Source organism: Hypanus sabinus, chromosome 22, assembly GCF_030144855.1.
Source record: "Hypanus sabinus isolate sHypSab1 chromosome 22, sHypSab1.hap1, whole genome shotgun sequence".
In the NCBI taxonomy this organism is placed as follows: Eukaryota; Metazoa; Chordata; class Chondrichthyes; order Myliobatiformes; family Dasyatidae; genus Hypanus; species Hypanus sabinus.
Window position 1 is genome coordinate 65,738,300 of NC_082727.1, and position 18,598 is coordinate 65,756,897.

The 18,598-nt window shown below is 40.9% G+C and overlaps 1 protein-coding gene across 1 annotated transcript in view; it reads left to right on the forward strand.

Moving 5' to 3' along the window:
• LOC132379690 (uncharacterized) overlaps positions 1 to 18,598 on the forward strand; it is a 168,094-nt gene that overhangs the window by 27,628 nt on the left and 121,868 nt on the right. Inside the window, exons 3-4 of the mRNA XM_059947949.1 lie at positions 10,422 to 10,583; positions 14,926 to 15,037. Of these exons, the coding sequence (XP_059803932.1) occupies positions 10,493 to 10,583; positions 14,926 to 15,037 (203 nt within the window). The 5' untranslated portion in view covers positions 10,422 to 10,492. The remainder of the gene's footprint in view (positions 1 to 10,421; positions 10,584 to 14,925; positions 15,038 to 18,598) is intronic.

Genomic DNA, 18,598 nt, shown 5'->3' on the forward strand with positions numbered 1-18,598 from the left:
TAAGGAAGTTATGGAACCTATGACAATTAAAGAGGTGGAGGTACTGGCGCTTTTAAGAAATTTAAAAGTGGATAAATCTCCGGGTCCTGACAGGATATTCCCCAGGACCTTGAGGGAAGTTTGTGTAGAAATAGCAGGAGCTCTGACGGAGATCTTTAATATGTCATTAGAAACGGGGATTGTGCCGGAGGATTGGCGTATTGCTCATGTGGTTCCATTGTTTAAAAAGGGTTCTAGAAGGAAGCCTAGCAATTATAGACCTATCAGTTTGACATCAATGGTGGGTAAATTAATGGAAAGTATTCTTAGAAATAGTATTTATAGTTATCTGGATAGACGGGATCTGATTAGAAGTAGCCAGCATGGATTTGTGCGTGGAAGGTCATGTTTGACAAACCTTATTGAATTTTTTGAAGAAGTTACGAGGAATGTTGACGAGGGTAAGGCAGTGGATGTAGTCTATATGGACTTCAGCAAAGCCTTTGACAAAGTTCCACATGGAAGGTTAGTTAAGAAGGTTCAGTCGTTAGGTATTAATGCTGGAGTAATAAAATGGATTCAACAGTGGCTAGATGGGAGATGCCAGAGAGTAGTGGTGGATAATTGTTTATCGGGATGAAGGCCAGTGACTAGCGGGGTGCCTCAGGGATCTGTTTTGGGTCCAATGTTGTTTGTAATATACATAAATGATCTGGATGATGGGGTGGTAAATTGGATTAGTAAGTATGCCGATGATACTAAGGTAGGAGGTGTTGTGGATAATGAGGTGGATTTTCAAAGCTTGCAGGGAGATTTATGCCGGTTAGAAGAATGGGCTGAACGTTGGCAGTTGGAGTTTACTGCTGAGAAGTGTGAGATTCTACATTTTGGCAGGAATAATCCAAATAGAACATACAGAGTAAATGGTAGGGCATTGAGGAATGCAGCGGAACAGAGAGATCTAGGAATAACTGTGCATAGTTCCCTGAAAGTGGAATCTCATGTAGATAGGGTGGTGAAGAGGGCTTTTGGAACGCTGGCCTTTATAAATCAAAGCATTGAGTACAGAAGTTGGGATGTAATGCTAAAGTTGTACAAGGCATTGGTAAGGCCAAATTTGGAATATTGTGTGCAGTTCTGGTCACCGAATTATAGGAAAGATATCAATAAATTAGAGAGAGTGCAGAGACGATTTACTAGGATGTTACCTGGGTTTCAGCAATTAAGTTACAGAGAAAGGTTGAACAAGTTAGGTCTCTATTCATTGGAGCGTAGAAGGTTGAGGGGGGGATTTGATCGAGGTATTTAAAATTTTGAGAGGGATAGATAGAGTTGACGTGAACAGGCTGTTTCCATTGAGAGTAGGGGAGATTCAAACTAGAGGACATGATTTGAGAGTTAGGGGGCAGAAGTTTAAGGGAAACATGAGGGGGTATTTCTTTACTAAAAGAGTGATAGCTGTGTGGAATGAGCTTCCTGTAGAAGTAGTAGAGGCCAGTTCAGTTGTGTCATTTAAGGTAAAATTGGATAGGTATATGGACAGGAAAGGAGTGGAGGGTTATGGGCTGTGTGCGGGTAGGTGGGACTAGGTGAGATTAAGAATTCGGCACGGACTAGGAGGGCCAAGATGACCTGTTTCCGTGCTGTGATTGTTATATGGTTATATGGTAGAAAGAGAAAGCAAAAGTCAGAGGAAAAGTTTTGTCTTCTCTAGATCAATTATCTAAATTATCTCCTTCCTTTTAACCATAAAATAACTTCAGTATTAGAACTTGCAGAGAAATGAGACAAAAGATCACAGAGCTTGTAGCAACTCACATTTCTATTTTATAGCTCATGAAAGGTCACAGGATTAAGGAAAAAAAGTCAGAAATTGGTAACACATGATAAACTGTATGCTTGATTGATCAGTATCACCTATGGCCACAGCTATTATTAGCTCACACTAGACGTGGTGTCAAAGTACAGTGCCTATAAAAAGTATTCACCCCTCTTGGAAGTTTTCATGTTTTATTATTTTACAATATTGAATCACAGTGGAGTTAATTTGCCTTTTTTTAATATTGATCAACAGGAAAAGACTTCCGTGTCAAAGTGAAAGCAAATTTCTATAAATTAGTCTGTTTATATGACAATTACTATTACAAAATAATTGATTAAATACTGACTTGAAGGGGGAGAGTAATTATGTAGTGGATTCACCTTTGGCAGCAATTACAGCTTGAGTCTGTTTTGAGAGGTCTCTATCAGCTTTGCAGATCTGGACACTGCGATTTTCCCCTATTCTTTACAAAACTGCTCAAGCTCTGTCAGATTGCATGGGATCATGAGTGAACAGCCCTTTTCCAAGTCCAGCCACAAATTCTCAATTGGATTGAGGTCTGGACTCTGACTTGGCCACTCCAGGGCATTAACTTTGTTGTTTTTAAGCCATTCCTGTGTAGCTTTGGCTTTATACTTGGGGTCATTGTCTTGCTGGAACACAAATCTTATCCTAAGTCACAGATCTCTTGCAGTCTGCATCAGGTTTTCCTCCAGGATTTCTCTGTATTTTGCTGCATTCATTTTGCCCTCGACTTTCACAAGCCTTCTAGGGTCTGCGACAGTGAAATACCCCAACGGCATGATGCAGCTACCTTCATGCTTCACAGTAGGGATGGTGTGTATTTGATGATGTGTGATGTTTGGCTTTTGCCAAACATAGCATTTATTCTGATGGCCAAGTCAATTTTGGTTTAATCAGACCATAGAACCTTCTTCCAGCTAACTCCCACATGCCTTCTGACAAACTCTAGCTAAGATTTAGGTTCTCTCTTTGCCATTCTCCCGTAAAGCTGTGACTGGTGAAGCACTCAGGTAACAGTTGTTGTATGCGCAGTCTCTCCCAACTGAGCCACTGAAGCTTGTAACTCCTCCAGAGTTGTCATAGGTCTCTTTGTGTCCTCCTTCCCCAGTCCCCTTGTATGGTCACTCCTTTTTTGTGGATGGCCTGCTCTAGGCAGATTTGCAGCTATGCAATTTCTTTCCATTTCTCGAAGATTGACTTGGAAATATTCAGTGACTTGGAAATTTTCTTGTATCCATCTCCTTGACTTGTGCTTTTCAGTAACCTTTTCGTGGAGTTGCTTGGAGTACTCTTTTGACTTAATGGTGTAGTTTTTGCCAGGATACTGACTCACCTGTAGTTGGATTTTCCAGGTAGAGGTGTATTTTTACTACAATTAATTGAAAAAGCCTTGACTGCACACAGTGATCGCAATTTAACTAACTGTGTGACTTCTAAAATCAATTGACTGCACCAGTGATGATTTGGTTTGTCATATTAAAGGTGAATACTTGTACAATCCATTATTTTGTGTTTTATATTTGTAATTAATTTAGGTCATTTTGTAGAGATTTGTTTTCACTTTGACACAAAAGGCTCTTTTTCTGTTGATCTATGTCAAAAAAACTAAATCCACTGTCATTCAATGTTGTAAAACAATAAAACATGAAAACCTCTGTGGAGATGAATACTTTTTATAGGCACTATATTTGCATAATTTTGTGGTTCCAATTTGAACACAGGATTTTCATTAATCCTATGAAATTAGGCATAGCTAATTAATGTAGCTTATAATTAGTTACCTACTGGACAGCATTTTGGCATAATACATCATCCTATCAAACACTGAGGCATAGTGACTTCCTGCAGAACAATTGTGATAAATTTAAAACACAGATATTTACAATATACATTAATGATTTAGATGAAGGGATTAAAAGTAACATTAGCAAATTTGCAGATAACACAAAGCTGGGTGGCAGTGTGAAATATGAGGAGGATGTTAGGAGAATGCGGGGTGACTTGGACAGATTGTGTGAGTGGGCAGATGCATGGCAGATGCCGTTTAATGTGGATAAATGTGAGGTTATCCACTTTGGTAGCAAGAACAGGAAGGCAGATGGTGTCAAGTTAGGAAAAGCAGAAGTACAACGAGAATGAGATCTAGGTGTCCTTGTTCATCAGTCATTGAAAGTAAGCATGTAGGTACAGCAGGCAGTAAAGAAAGCTAATGGCATGTTGGCCTTTGTAACAAGGGGAGTTGAGTGTAGGAGCAAAGAGGTCCTCTGCAGTTGTACAGGGCCCTGGTGAGACCACACCTGGAGTATTGTGTTCAGTTTTAGTCTCCAAATTTGAGGAAGGACATTCTTGCTATTGAGGGAGTGCAGTGTAGGTTCACGAGGATGAGTCCCGGGATGGCAGGACTGTCATATGTTGAATGATTGGAGCGACTGGGCTTGAAGGCATTGGACACGCTAGAGGCAGGAAACATGTTCCTGATGTTGGGAGAGTTTAGAACCAGAAGCCACAATTTAAGAATAAGGGGTAGGCTATTTAGAACGGAGTTCAGGAAAAACTTTTTCTTACCCAGAGAGTTGTGGATCTATGGAATGCTCTGCCTCAGAAGGCAGTGGAGGCTAATTCTCTGGATGCTTTCAAGAAGGAGTTAGATAGAGCTGTTAAAGATAGTGGAGTCAAGGGATATGGGGAGAAGGCAGGAACGGGGTACTGATTGTGGATGATCAGCTATGATCACATTGAATGGTGGTGCTGGCTCAAAGGGCCGAATGGCCTACTCCTGCACCTATTATCTATTGTAGGATATAGTAATTGGAATAAATGGAAATCCTGTATGTAATCAGATTAGACCACTACTGAGACAATTCTGCTTTCATTTCAGCATTTGCAGTGCATTGCTTTGAGAGCTTAGATATTCCACTATATAGATAGTGCCTCCCATTTGTCATCTGTCTCGAAGGCACTTCTTGCATGTTGGCAGTGGTTATTTAAAAAGGGAGCTTCGAGGGCATTTCTCCATTGTACGTGGCCTATCAGCGATGTCAACAGAGCTTTGCGAACTAAACAAAAGTACAGAGGGGATAAGCAGAGCAGCCATTGTTGCAAGTAGGCCAGTGGTGAGAGTAGAAGTGACAGGCTTTGGCTCAAAGGAGGCTTCGGCTTTGTGTAAAGCATCTGTTACGGTTCCTTTTTATCTTTTTTTTTCCTCTCTTACTATACCATTTAAATGGCTGTGGTGTGTTCTTGGTGCCGAATGTTGGAGTCGGGAGACCCAGAGTCTCCCGGGGAACTACGTATGTGTGAAGTGCATCCAGTTGCAGCTCCTTGAAGACCGTGTTAGGGATCTGGAGCAGCAACTGGATGATCTTTGGCTTGTACAGGAGAGAGAGGATATAATTGATCATAGTTGCAAGGAAGTAGTCACCACGAAGTTACAGGAGGCAAGTAGCTGGGGTGACTGTCAGGAGAAATGGAAATAAGCAGTTAGAGTAGAGCACCCCTGTGGCCATTCCCCTCAAAAACAAATATACGGATTTTGATGCTTTTGTTGGTTCGGGGGGTGACTTCCCGGGAGAATGCCATGGTGACCGGATTCCAGGCACCGAGCGTGTGTCCATGGTGCAGAAGGGAAAGAGATAGAGGGGAGAGGTAGTGATAGGGGACTCGATAGTGAGGGGACCAGACAGGAGATTCTGTGGATGCAAACAGGATACCCGAATGGTATGTTGCCTCCCTGGTGCCAGGGTCAGGGATATCTTGGATCACATCAACAACATTTTGGAGAGGGAGGGGGAGCTTGGTACCAATGACATAGGAAGGAAAAGCAATGAGATCTTGAAAAGAGAATTTAGGGAGCTAGTTATAAAGGTGAGAAACAGGACTTCCTGGGTAGTAATTTCTGGATTGCTGCCTGTACCACGCGTCAGTGAGGGCAGAAAAAGGATGACTTGGCAGATAAATGCGTGGCTGAGAAGCTGGTGCAAGGGGGAGAGCTTCAGGTTCTTGGATGATTGGGATCTCTTCTGGAGGAAGGTATGACCTGTTCAAGAGTGATGGGTTACACCTGAACCCAAGGGGGACCAATATTCTCATGGGTATGTTTGTTCGAGCTGTTGGAGAGGGTTTAAACCAATTTGGCGGGGCGGTGGGAACCAGAGTGAAGGACTTTGGATAGGACGGATGATAAAAAAGTAAAGATAGTGAGTGGTCAGACTGTCAGGAAGGGCAGGCAGGTGATGGGTCTTAGTTGCAGCCAACTGGCCGAGTGTCAAATCATTAGGGATGCAGAATCAGAAAGGATAGCAAATACAGTAGTCAAGGTGTTGTATCTAAATGTGCGTAGTATAAGAAATAAGGTGGATAATCTTGTTGCAATATTACAGATTGCCAGGTATGATGTTGTGGCCATCATTGATTCGTGGCTGAAGGATGGTTGTAGTTGGGAGCTGAATGTCCAAGGTTACACGCTATATCGGAGGAAACTAGCAATTAATATTAAAGAGGATAGTAAAAGTTTCTTTCAAATAGGTTAAAAATAAAAGAGAAATAAGAGTGGATATAGGACCACTAGAAAATAAGGCAGGAGAAATAATAATGGAGGACAAGGAGATGGCTGATGAACTAAATGAGAATTTTTCATCAGAGTATGCTGAGCTCGTTGACTTCATTAACTTTGCCTCCAACTTTCACCCTGCCCTCAAATTTACCTGGTCCATTTCCGACATCTCCCTCCCTTTTCTTGATCTTTCGTCTCTATCTCTGGAGACGGCTTATCTACTGATATCTACTATAAGTCTACGGACTCTCACAGCTACCTGGACTATTCCTCTTCCCACCCTATCTCTTGCAAAAATGCCATCCCCTTCTTGCAATTCCTCCGTCTCCACTGCATCTGCTCTCAGGATGAGGCTTTTCATTCCAGGATGAAGGAGATGTCTTCCTTTTTTTAAAGATAGGGGCTTCCTTTCCACCACCATCAACTCTGCTCTCAAGCGCATCTCTCCCATTTCACGCACATCTGCTCTCACCCCATCCTTCTGCCACCCTACTTGGGATAGGGTCCCCCCTGTCCTCACCTACCACCCCACTAGCCTCTGGATCCAACATACAATTCTCTGTAACTTCCGCTATCTCCAATAGGATCCCACCACCCAGCACATCTTTCCATCCCCCTTTCTTTCTCCCTAGGCCTCCTGTCCCATGATCCTTTCCCTTCTCCAGCTGTGTATCCCTTTTGCCATTCAACTTTCCAGCTCTTAGCTTCATCCCTCCCCCTCCTGTCTTCTCCTATCATTTCAGATCTCCCCCTCCCCCTCCCACTTTCAAATCTCTTATTATCTCTTCTTTCAGTTAGTCCTGACGAAGGGTCTCAGCCCGAAATGTCAACTGTACTTCTTGCTATAGATGCTGCCTGGCCTGCTGCGTTCCACCAGCATTTTGTTGGTGTTGCTTTATTTTTCATCAGTATTCTCTGTGGAGGACACTAGCAGTATGCATGATGTTGTAGTGTCTGAAAGAAGAGAAGTGGGTGCAGTTACTATTATAAGAGAGATGGTGCTCAAAAAGCTGAAAGACCTAAAGGTACATAAGTCACCCAGACCAGTTGAACTACATCCTAGGGTTCTGAATGAGGTAGCATTAGTGGTTGTGGGGCCATTAGAAATTATATTCAAAAATCATTGGCTCTGGCATGGTGCCAGAGGACTGGAAAATTACAAATGTTACTCCTTTCTTTCAGAAAGGAGGAAAGCCCCTGAAAGGAAATTATAGACCAGTTAGCTTGACCGTGTTTGGGAAGATGTTAGAGTAAATTGTTAAGGATGAGGTGATGGAGCACTTGGTGACTCAGGACAATTTAGTACAAAGTCAGCATGGTTTCCTTCAGGGAAAATCCTGCCTGATGAACCTGTTGGAATTCTTTGAGTAGATTACAAGTAGGATAGATAAAGGGGATGAAGTGGATGTTTTATATTTGGATTTTCAGAAAGCCTTTGACAAGGTGCCACACATGAGGCTGCTTACCAAGTTAAGAGCCCATGGTATTACAGAAAAGTTACTAACATGATTAGAGCATTGGCTGATTGAGAGGAGGCAGCGAGTGGGAATAAAAGGATCCTTTTCTGGTTAGCTGCCAGTGACTAGTGGTGTTCCACAGGGGTTGGTGTTGGGACCACTTCTTTTTATGGTGTATATAAATGATTTAGATGATGGAATAGATGGCTTTGTTGCCAGGTTTGCAGATGATATAAAGATTGGTGGAGAGGCAGGTAGTATTGAGTGAACTGGTAGTATGCAGAAGGACTTGGACAGATTAGGAGAAAGTGTAATAAAGTAGCAAATAGAATACTGTGCTGGAAAATGCATGGTCGTGCATTTTGGTTGAAGAAATGAGTATGCAGACTATTTTCTGAATCGGGAGAAAATTCAAAAATCTGAGATGCAAAGGGACTTGGGAGCCCTGTGCAGAACACCCTAAAGGATAACTTGCAGGTTGAATCAGTGGTAAGGAAAGCAAATGCCATGTTAGCATTTATTTCAAGAGGTTTAGAATACAAGAGCGAGGATATGATGCTAAGGCTTTATAAGGCACTGGTAAGGCCTCACCTTGAGTATTGTGAACAGTATTGGGCCCCTCATCTTAGAAAAGATGTGCATGCGTTGGAGAGAGTCCAGAGGAGGTTCATAAGGATGACTCTAAGAATGAAAGTGTTATCACACATGGAATGTTTGATGGCAGTGGGTCTGGGATTCAGAAGGATTGGGGTGGGGATCTTACTGAAACTATTTGAATATTGAAGGGCCTGGACAGAGCAGATGTGGAAAGGGTGTTTCCCATAGTGAGAGAGTCTAGGACAAGTTGGCACAGCTCAGGATAGAGGAACGTCCTTTCAAAGCAGAAATGCAGAGAAATTTCTTTAGCCAAAGGGTGGTGACTTTGTGAAATTTGATGCCACATGTAGCTGTGGAGTTGGGTGTATTTAAGGCAGAGATAGGTTCTTGATTGTCTGTGGCATCAAAAGTTGCAAGAAGCCCTGGAAATGGGGTTGAAGAGGAGATTTTAAAAAAAAAGGATCAGCAATGATTGAATAGTGGAACAGACTCGATTGGCCAGATGACCTAATTCTGTTCCTTTGTTTTATGATGTTATGGTCTCGTGTCTAATCCACTAATCTACTAATTTCATAAAAATAAAAAACTGGAAAATTTCTGCAGGTGTGGCCACATGATTAAGATTGAATGTTTTAGGTCTGTAATCCTCCTTCAGATGCTATATTTGCTCTCCTCAACCTGACCTCAATCTCCCTCTTGATCTGAAACCCCAATGTACAGCTACCCCATCATACTGTCTTTCATTTCTCAGTTTTTCTCCATTTACCCCCATATTACCAACACTAAAAGTTATAGGAACAGCTTTTTCCCTTATAACCATATAACAATTACAGCCTGGAAACAGGCCATCTCAGCCCTTCTAGTCCGTTTCGAATGCTTACTCTAACCTAGTCCCACTGACCCGCACTCAGCCCATAACCCTCCATTCCTTTCCTGTCCATATACCTATCCAATTTTACTTTAAATGACAATACAGAACCTGCCTCTACTACTGGAAGCTCATTCCACACAGCTACCACTCTTCTGCCATCAGATTTCTAAATGGTCCATGAACCCCAGTTCACTACCTCACTATTCCGCCTTTGCACTATTTATCTATATATCTATTTATTTTTCTATTGTTGTGGATTATTGTGATTTTTATGCCTGCACTGTAGTGCTATACAGAACAACAAATTTCATGACGCTAGTGACAATAAAGCTGATTCTGATTCTCTATCCCCACTCAATTCCCCAGTGGTCGACAATCTGCTCTGATGTCCAGGTAATTTAAGAATTCTGTTCCTTCCCAAATCATCCTCCATTCCTTGATTCCTCAGACAATCTGATGCTTCAAACTTCCATTTATCCTTCAGGCAAACTGCCAGACTGCTCTCCCACAAACATCACTCTGATTTCCAAGGCAATGTGTCAGTCCTCTCCAATGGAATTTTTGTGTAATACAGGGGTTCTCAATCTGTTTTAAATCGTTGACCTCTACCATTAACCAAGGGGTCCATGGACAACAGGTTAGAAACCTCTCATGTAATGAGTCGGCAAAAGAAACTGTTACTAAACTCATATCTGTGCCACTCAATTTCTACAATGTCTAAATTCTAGTATATAGCATTGTGCAATATTTTTGTTCCTTTTTAATCCCATTCCTTTGTGCTCATCTCAACGATCCCAGAAGCTGATTTAAATTCCTGTAACACCATGAAGGAGAGTAGTGAAGTTATCCATGATGTTGCATCCCTCTCACAATTGCAACCAAAAACAGATTAAATGCTCATTCATCTCACTACGCTGGGAGATCTTATTTTATGCAAAGCAACTGTAGTTATAATAGCAGTTATCACATAAAATTAATTTATTGTAAATGAACTGGTTTAGGATATCTGTGAGAGATGTGGTATGGCCCCATGTGTACAATTTTCTTTTGAAGAAGAAATTATCATATTCAATAAATCCAGCTTTGCTCTAGTCATTATTTTTTCCATTATTTGAGCAGCTAATCAGTATCTTGTCCGTCTGATTGAAGACAAAAAGGAACTGTCCTTCAAAAAGCCAACAGAGGATAGAATGAATTTGGTGTTCCAGGTATTAGAAGATCTCTTGCCAGAATTGGGCATTTATACCAGTGTATTGAACCTCATCAGGGATGAGTTGTATGGTAAGAAGATCCAGCTATTTAAATTTCCTTTCTATAGCTTTGTAAATATTGCTTCATTTTTCACATGAAAAATGTTAATGTTAATATGTGTTAATGTCCTGTGACTAAGATAAACTTATAGAAAGGTCAAGTTTTAGTGCTCAAATTTGATCCAAATTATTATTATATAAACTTGCCTGGATACACTTGGGTAAGGATGTGAAACAATAGCATTCGAATTGGTTAGATGATGATTAGAGTATTGCATACAATGCTGGTTACCAAACTACAGGATGGATGTGCATGTAGCAATGGAGAGAGTGCAGGAGAGATATTGCATAGAATGGAAGAGCTCTGCTTTGGGAAGGAGAATACAACTATAGCTGTGAAGATCCCTGCTGCATCTAATGACCTTGTGATTTCTGTCTAAGAGGCCAATGTTAGGCTGTCTTTAAAGAGTGAACACTCGCAAGGCGGAAATTCCCAATGCAGTACCTGGTAAGGCTCTGAAAACCTGTGCCAAATCAACAGGCGGGAGTATTCAAAGACATATTCAACCTCTCACTGCTACAGGTGGAAGTTCCCACTTGATTCAAAAAGGCAACAATTATACCAGTGCCTAAGAAGAATAATGTGAGCTGCCTTAATGACTATCGCCCAGTAGCTCTCACATCTACGGTGATGAAATGCTTTGAGAGGTTGGTCTTGACTAGACTGAACTCATCCTGCCTCATCAAGGACCTGGACCCATTGCAATTTGCCTATCGTCACAATGGGTCAATGGTAGATAAATTCTTAATGGCTCTGCACATGGCTTTATACCACCTGGACAACACAAAAAACACATATCAGAATGCTGTTCATCGACTATAGCTCAGCATTTAGTACAATCATTCCCACAATCCTGATTGAGTAGTTGCAGAACCGGGGCCTCTGTACCTCCCTCCGCAATTGGATCCTCAAGTTCCTAACCAGAAGACCACAATCAATGCAGATTGGTGATAACATCTTCCCCTCACTGACAATCAACACTGGTGCACTTCAGGGTGCTTAGCCCACTGCTCTACTCTTTATATACTCATGACTGCATGGCTAGGCATAGCCTAAATACCATCTATAAATTTGCTGACGATACAACCATTATTGGTAGAATCTCGGGTGGTGACAAGAGGGCGTACAGCCGTGAGATATGCCAACTAGTGGAGTGGTGCCACAGCAACATCCTTGCACTCAACGTCAGTAAGACGAAAGAGTTGATTGTGGACTTCTTGAAGGGTAAGACAAAGGAACACATATGAATCCTCATAGAGGGATCAGAAGTGGAGAGAGTGAGCAGTTTCAAGTTCCTGGGTGTCAAAATCTCTGAGGGTCTAACCTGGTCCCAACATATTGATGTATTTATAAAGAAGGCAAGACAGCAGCTATACTTCATTAGGAGTTTGATGAGATTTGGTATGTCAACAAATACACTCAAAAACTTCTGTGGACGTACTGTGGTGAGCATTCTGACAGGCTGCATCACTGTCTGGATGGGGGGGCAGTGGGGGACGGAGATGATACTGCACAGGACCGAAAGAAGCTGCAGAGAGTTGTAAATTTAGTCAGCTCTATCCTGGGTACAGGACATCTTCAAGGAGCAGTGTCTCAGAAAGGCAGTGTCCACTATTAAAGACCTCTAGCACCCAGGGCTTGCCCTTTTCTCACTGTTATCATCAGATAGGAAGTGCAGAAGCCTGAAGGCACACACTCAGTGATTCAGGAACAGCTTCTTCTCCTCTGCCATCTGATTCCTAAATGGACATTGAACCCTTGAACGCTTCCTCACTTTTTAAATATATAATATTTCTGTTTTTTGCATGATTTTTAATCTATTTAATTCACATATACTGTATGTATTTATTTATTATTATTTTATCTTGTTTTTTCTCTCTGCTAGATTATGTTTGAACTTCTGATAAGTTAACAAATTTCACGTCACATGCCAGTGATAATAAACCTGATTCTGATTATTAGGATGTTGCATGGAATGGATACTGTAGTTATAATGGAAAAACTGTAAAGTCTGACTTTATTCTTGTAGAGGACTGAGGGAGGACTATTTACTGCAGAGCTTTACAAAATTATGAGAAGCATGGATGAGATGGAGTCATAGAATACTACTGCACAGAATCAGGCCTTTCAGCCCATTTACTCCATGCTGAACCATTAATCTGCCTAGTCCCATCGACTTGCACCTGGATCATAGCCCTCCATACCCCTCCTATCTATACACCTATCCAAATTTCTCTCAAATGTTGAAATTGACCCCACATTGACCATGTGCTCTGGCAGTTTATTTCACACTCTCACCACCTTCTGATTGAAGAAGTTCCCCTTAAACTTTTCACCTTCCACACTTAAGCCATGACCTCTAGTTGTAGTCTCACCCGACTTCTGTGGAAAAAGTCTGCTTGCATTTATCCTATCTATACCTCTCATAAGTTTGTACACCTCTATCAAGTCTCCCCTCAATCTTCTACATTCTAAGGAATAAAGTCTTAGCATATTCAGCCTTTCCCTAGATCTTGTGCCCTCAAATCCTGGCCACATACTTGTAAATCTTTTCTGCACTCTTTCAATCTTACCTTGAATGCCGAGTGACTGAATCTCCTTGACCAACCTCCCATGTGGGACCTTGTCAAATACTTTGCTAAAGTCCCTGTAGACAAAATCCACTGCTTTGCCTTCATCAGCTTTCCTGGTAATTTCCTTGAAAAACTCTATAAGATTGGTTAGACACAACTTACCACACACAAAGCCATGCTGACTATCCCTAATCAGTCCATGTCTCTCCATTTACTTACATATCCAGTCCCTTAGAACTTTCCAATAACTTTCCCACAACTGATGTCAGGCTAACCAGCCTATAATTCCCTGGTTTCCTAAACAGCATAAGCTATCTTCCAATCCTCTGGTACCTCACTGTGTCTAAGGCAGTTTTAAAGGATGTCAGGGAATACCTTGTCAGGCCTTGGGGATTTATCCACCTTACTTTGCTTCAAGACAGCAAACCCCTTCTCTGTAATCTGTATATAGTTCATGACCTTGCTGTTACATTGCCTCACATCTGTAGACTCTGTGTCCATCTCCTGAGTAAATATAATGGGAAAATCCATTTAAGATATTCCCCAATTTATTTCGGCTCAATGTATAGATCACCATTCTAATCTTCCAGAGGATCAACTTTGTCCCTTGGAGGCATGAGAATTGCCTAAAAACATTACATATAATGTCTTTTGTGAAGCAGATGTGGTTAACCATTACCGCAGACAGTGAGGAGGTAGGGGGAGGTGAGGCTGGTTCGTGGGATGAGCTGACATGCTGAGGCATTCCGAGGCAGAACATGTTTGTGTTTGAGCCGCTGGGGTATCAGTTGCAGTTGGTATCACTACCAGAGATGGAGGGAGTGGTTTGGAGAGGAGTTGATGCAGAAGAGTTTTGATGCCCATCCACCTAACACAGGTGTGAAGTTGGATCACTCCAAGCACTGAGCTGATTGGTGAGTTTGAGAATGGCCTTGAGTTGGGTGGCCTGGGTGTGTCGCCGTACCTGGATCCAGGTCCTGGAGTATGGCAGTACTCTGTGCTAAGTCAATTTAAGTGTTGGCCCAGATAGACTGGAAGCCCAAGTGTCTGGTACAGAGGTGAGGGTCAGGCTGGTTTTCGCTTGCTGTCCTGTGAATGTTTATTCTTTTCTCCTCGGTGCCAAGGCAGTGAACTGAACCAGCTGCTGTGCATCCCTGCCCCACTGGTGTGAATGCTGGATTCCAAGGTTTGGTTTCAGACTATTCTGGCTGCTCCAGGAATGGATCGGGACTCAGTCTGGTTCAGGATGCTGTTGGCTTGCTTCTATTGTTTGCACCATGTATGTTTTTTGTTCTCTCTTCCCCTGCACAGTGTTTTTTGGCTTTTTTTTTATTGGATTATTCGAGTTTTATATAGTACTATATGTCCCAGTGCTTGTCATTAAAATAATGTGCAGTTTCCTTAATGTGTGCTTAGGTTATTTATCTAGCATTCAGACTCTTAATGATTGTTCATATTGTTGTTGCTACCATTTTCTTCAACATCTTCAAGATGGCATTTAACACAGAGTCCAAGTTATACCAGTATTTCAACTTAAAGTTCAGCTTGTTAGCCTGAAACATTGGGAAAAATTGGGAACAGTATATTGTTTTGTAACATCAGAATGAAATCATAATATTAATATATTTCAGCTGAGTATCCAATTGCTGTTTCATATGTAAATGATTAGGTTTCCTTGGTAAAGTTGTTAGCAGATTTTCAAAAATACTAAGATGCTGTCAAACAATGGTGTCTTGCAGATGGAGTTTATAGTATCCAACATCCTGGGAATTCAGGCCCAGAGTCTGGAATAGCTGGCACAGCCACAAGAGCACCTTACTTCAGATTATTTCATTGTTTGCAAGAAAAACGGTTAGTGAAAATAAACTACCAAATATTTCTCATTGATATATTACTAGAAACAATATCTAAAAGAAAAAAATTAACAAATTAGGTAAAAATTTTAAACACCATTACTAACAGGACTTCTCACCTTTACATACTTCTCACCTTTACATCTGAAAGATTTACTGTAAGTCAGCAGATACGGGTACAAAACTCTGGTTTAGGTAATGCATTAGTAGAACTATTTTTGGGGATCAACCAGGAAAGTGGACCAAGGAATAATAGTTGGAATTTAACTTGGACAAGTTCTTTCCGACAACATCATTCTACAGGACATGACACTCAGGGAGTTGGACTATATTATTTTTTTTTCTCTGTGACTATTTTACTATTATGTGCTATATGTACCTTGTGTATGGCTTATGCTGTGTGTGACTGTTGGTACTGCATTTTGTACCTTGGCCCTGGAGAAACACTGCTTCATTTGGTATTAATGTTTCATGGTCTTCCTGTATGGTTGAATGACAATTGAACTTGAGCTTGAATTTTAAGATAGATAGATCATTTATTGATCCCAAAGGGAATTACAGTATCACAGTAGCACTACAAGTGGACAGATTTACAAATATTAGAAGAGAAATAAGAAAGAATAAAAGATAGATTACCGCAAACAGTCTACCAGGAGGGGTTTTCACTTCCCCGGTTATAGGTTGATTTATTATAGAGCCTAATGGCCAAGGAAAAGAATGATCTTATGTAGTGCTCCTTGGAGCAGTGCAGTTGTCTTAGTCTATTACTAAAATTGCTTCTCTTTTCAGTGAAGGTGGCATGCAGAGGGTGTCCAGAATTGCCAGGATTTTCTGTACGGTCCTTTGTTCTACCACAAGCCTCTAGTGTGTCCAGTTTGACTCCTATAACAGAGCCAGCCTTTCTAAATCAGTTTATTGAGCCTGTTGGAATCACTTGTGTTGATGCCATTGTTCCAACACACCAACGCAGAGAAGATTGTACTGGTGACAGCAGAATGGTAGAACATACGAAGGAGAGCCCTACATTCCCAAAGGACCTCAATCTCCTCAGGAAGTCGAGGTGACTCTGGCCCTTCTTGTACACAGCCACAGAGTTAGTGCTCCACTCAAGTCTGTCATCCAGGTGCAACCCCAGTGTGAGTTGTTGTATTTTGGCCAGTTAAACCAGGACAGGACTTGCACAATTGCAATTCTCTAATGGTTCTTTAGAGAGTCCTAGGGTTACAAATCTGAAATACCCTGAAAGTAACAACACAGGTAATGGTGAAAAAGGTGGTTGGCAAGCTTGCCTTCATCGGTCATGACATTGGGATATTATGTTACAACTGTTGTTGGGACCACATTTGGAGTACTGTATGTAGTTTTGATTGCCTAGCTATAGGAAAAATATCATTAAGTTGAAAAGGGTGCAGAAAAGATTTGCAAGGATGCTAACAGCACTGAAGGGCCTGAGTTAGAAGGTTGGATAGCACAAGGCTTGCTCCCTGAAATGCAAGAGTTTGAAGGGAACCTTATTGAGCTACTTAAAAACGAGGGGAAATGGTCAGTCATCTTCGCAAGGTAGGCCTGTCCATAGTAAAATTTAATTAATCTGAGCCATGTTTTGATGAGAATGTTATGGAAACATTTTTGGAGGAATATTAGTGAACATAAAACATGGTCAGTCGTCTTCGCAAGGTAGGCCTGTCCATAGTAAAATTTAATTAATCTGAGCCATGTTTTGATGAAAATGTTATGGAAACATTTTTGGAGGAACATTAGTGAACATAAAACAATGAAGATAAATGTTGATACTGCTTAATAGAAAATTAAATTGTTCCAATAGAGTGTCCTGATGATGTTTATTAGTGTAATGGCCTGTGGAATGATTCAAAATACTTAGTAATTTGTCTGTAGGGAGTGTGCACATATGTTTAATGTATAATGTAAAAACAACTTGTATTTATATCATCGCTTTTGTGTTTTTAAAAAAAAAAAGCCTCATAAAGTACAGGCAGTCCCCAGGTTACGAACGAGTTCCGTTCTTGAGTCCATCTTTAAGTCGGATTTTTATGTAAGTGGGAACAGGTACATCCAGTATTGTCAAATGTTTGTCTTAGTATATAGTATATATATTTTACCTTTCTGTGCATAGAAAACACTTAAGAAACGCATATATTTCAATAATTAAACCACTGCGTTGCTTAGTAGTAATCGTAGCTTTCATCAGGGCAGGGCCTTTCACATGATCCATTATTTTCACTTTATCCTTTACCTGTATCCTTTAAAATTGTTCCAATTGTTGACTGACTGTAGCCTAACGCTTTTCCAATGACTGCTGGCGTTTCACCTCTTTCCGATCGCTTTATTATTTCCACTTCAATTTCAATCGCGATTGCTTTCCATCAACGGAACAGAAAACTGCAGATTCATCAGCAGCCACGGGTCTCTGCTGCCCCGGATCCTAAAGTCCACCCACACTGAGACAGGTTAAATGGGACAAGTGGGGGCGGTGCTGACTGGAAAGGGGGGGTTCAGGGTGAATCTTGCTGAGAAATATTTAAGCCAAATACAAAGTTGCACACTCAACACAGTGTTAACAGCAATGACTAAAAATGGCGGACAGCGTTCTCCTCCCTCCGTTCAAAAGTATGAGTTGTCCGTAAGTCGCACGTTCGTAACTCGGGGACTGCCTGTACTTCAGGGTGAATCTCATCAGTCAATAGTAAATGGTGAGATACTAGAAAAGGATGAATAAAATCTTGGTAAAAGATTAAGTTTAAATGAAGTCCAAAAAAATAGAGAAGTTCAGGGAGCCTTTATAAATTGGATCTCAGCCAAAATTTTCAGATCTATAAATAAGATAATAATTATTGGACACAGGCTAAGTTTATTTTGGTTTGTGTCCAGAAGTACATCTTTTTTGCTATAGCATCCACTCAGTTTTCAGCTGTTGCTCCAAGCTGCTTTTCCTTTTGCTTTTTTGCTTTAATTTTGCTACTTATATAGTTCTATCTTCTGATCTTAATCTTAGCATCAACTGTTGATATTAGTTCCTATATCTGTTGAGTAGAAAGATTTTTGATAATTTAGTTTGGCAGCTATGTGAATCACTGAGCTGCATCTTGTGTGTTTACTAAATAGGACTAGCAATATTTGGACAATGATCTTGTTGGGATGACTTGTTTGCTAAGGCCACTATCAGAGTAAACAAAATCCTGTGGATTCGGTTAATTCTAGTAAATCAGGACCAGTACATTTTGCACCAAAGAAAAGGCTGCTGGAATTAGCAAATGGTTCATGAAAATTGTTAAAAAGGTTTAAAATGACAAACTGAGCAACAAATTATATATTTAAATAAAATATGAAACAAATTAGAACACTACTATAGTAATACAGTACTATAAAATGGTGTATCGATGGAGGAATTCAGCATTGTCGTGCTCTTTTGATTGTAAATGAACAAGATCAGCGCACATACTTCGCACAGATAAGGACTGCCTTCATTCAATGCTATTGATGACTGCTCCAATCCTTCATTTTCATTGTAGCATTCATGATGATTGTCAATATCTTCAAA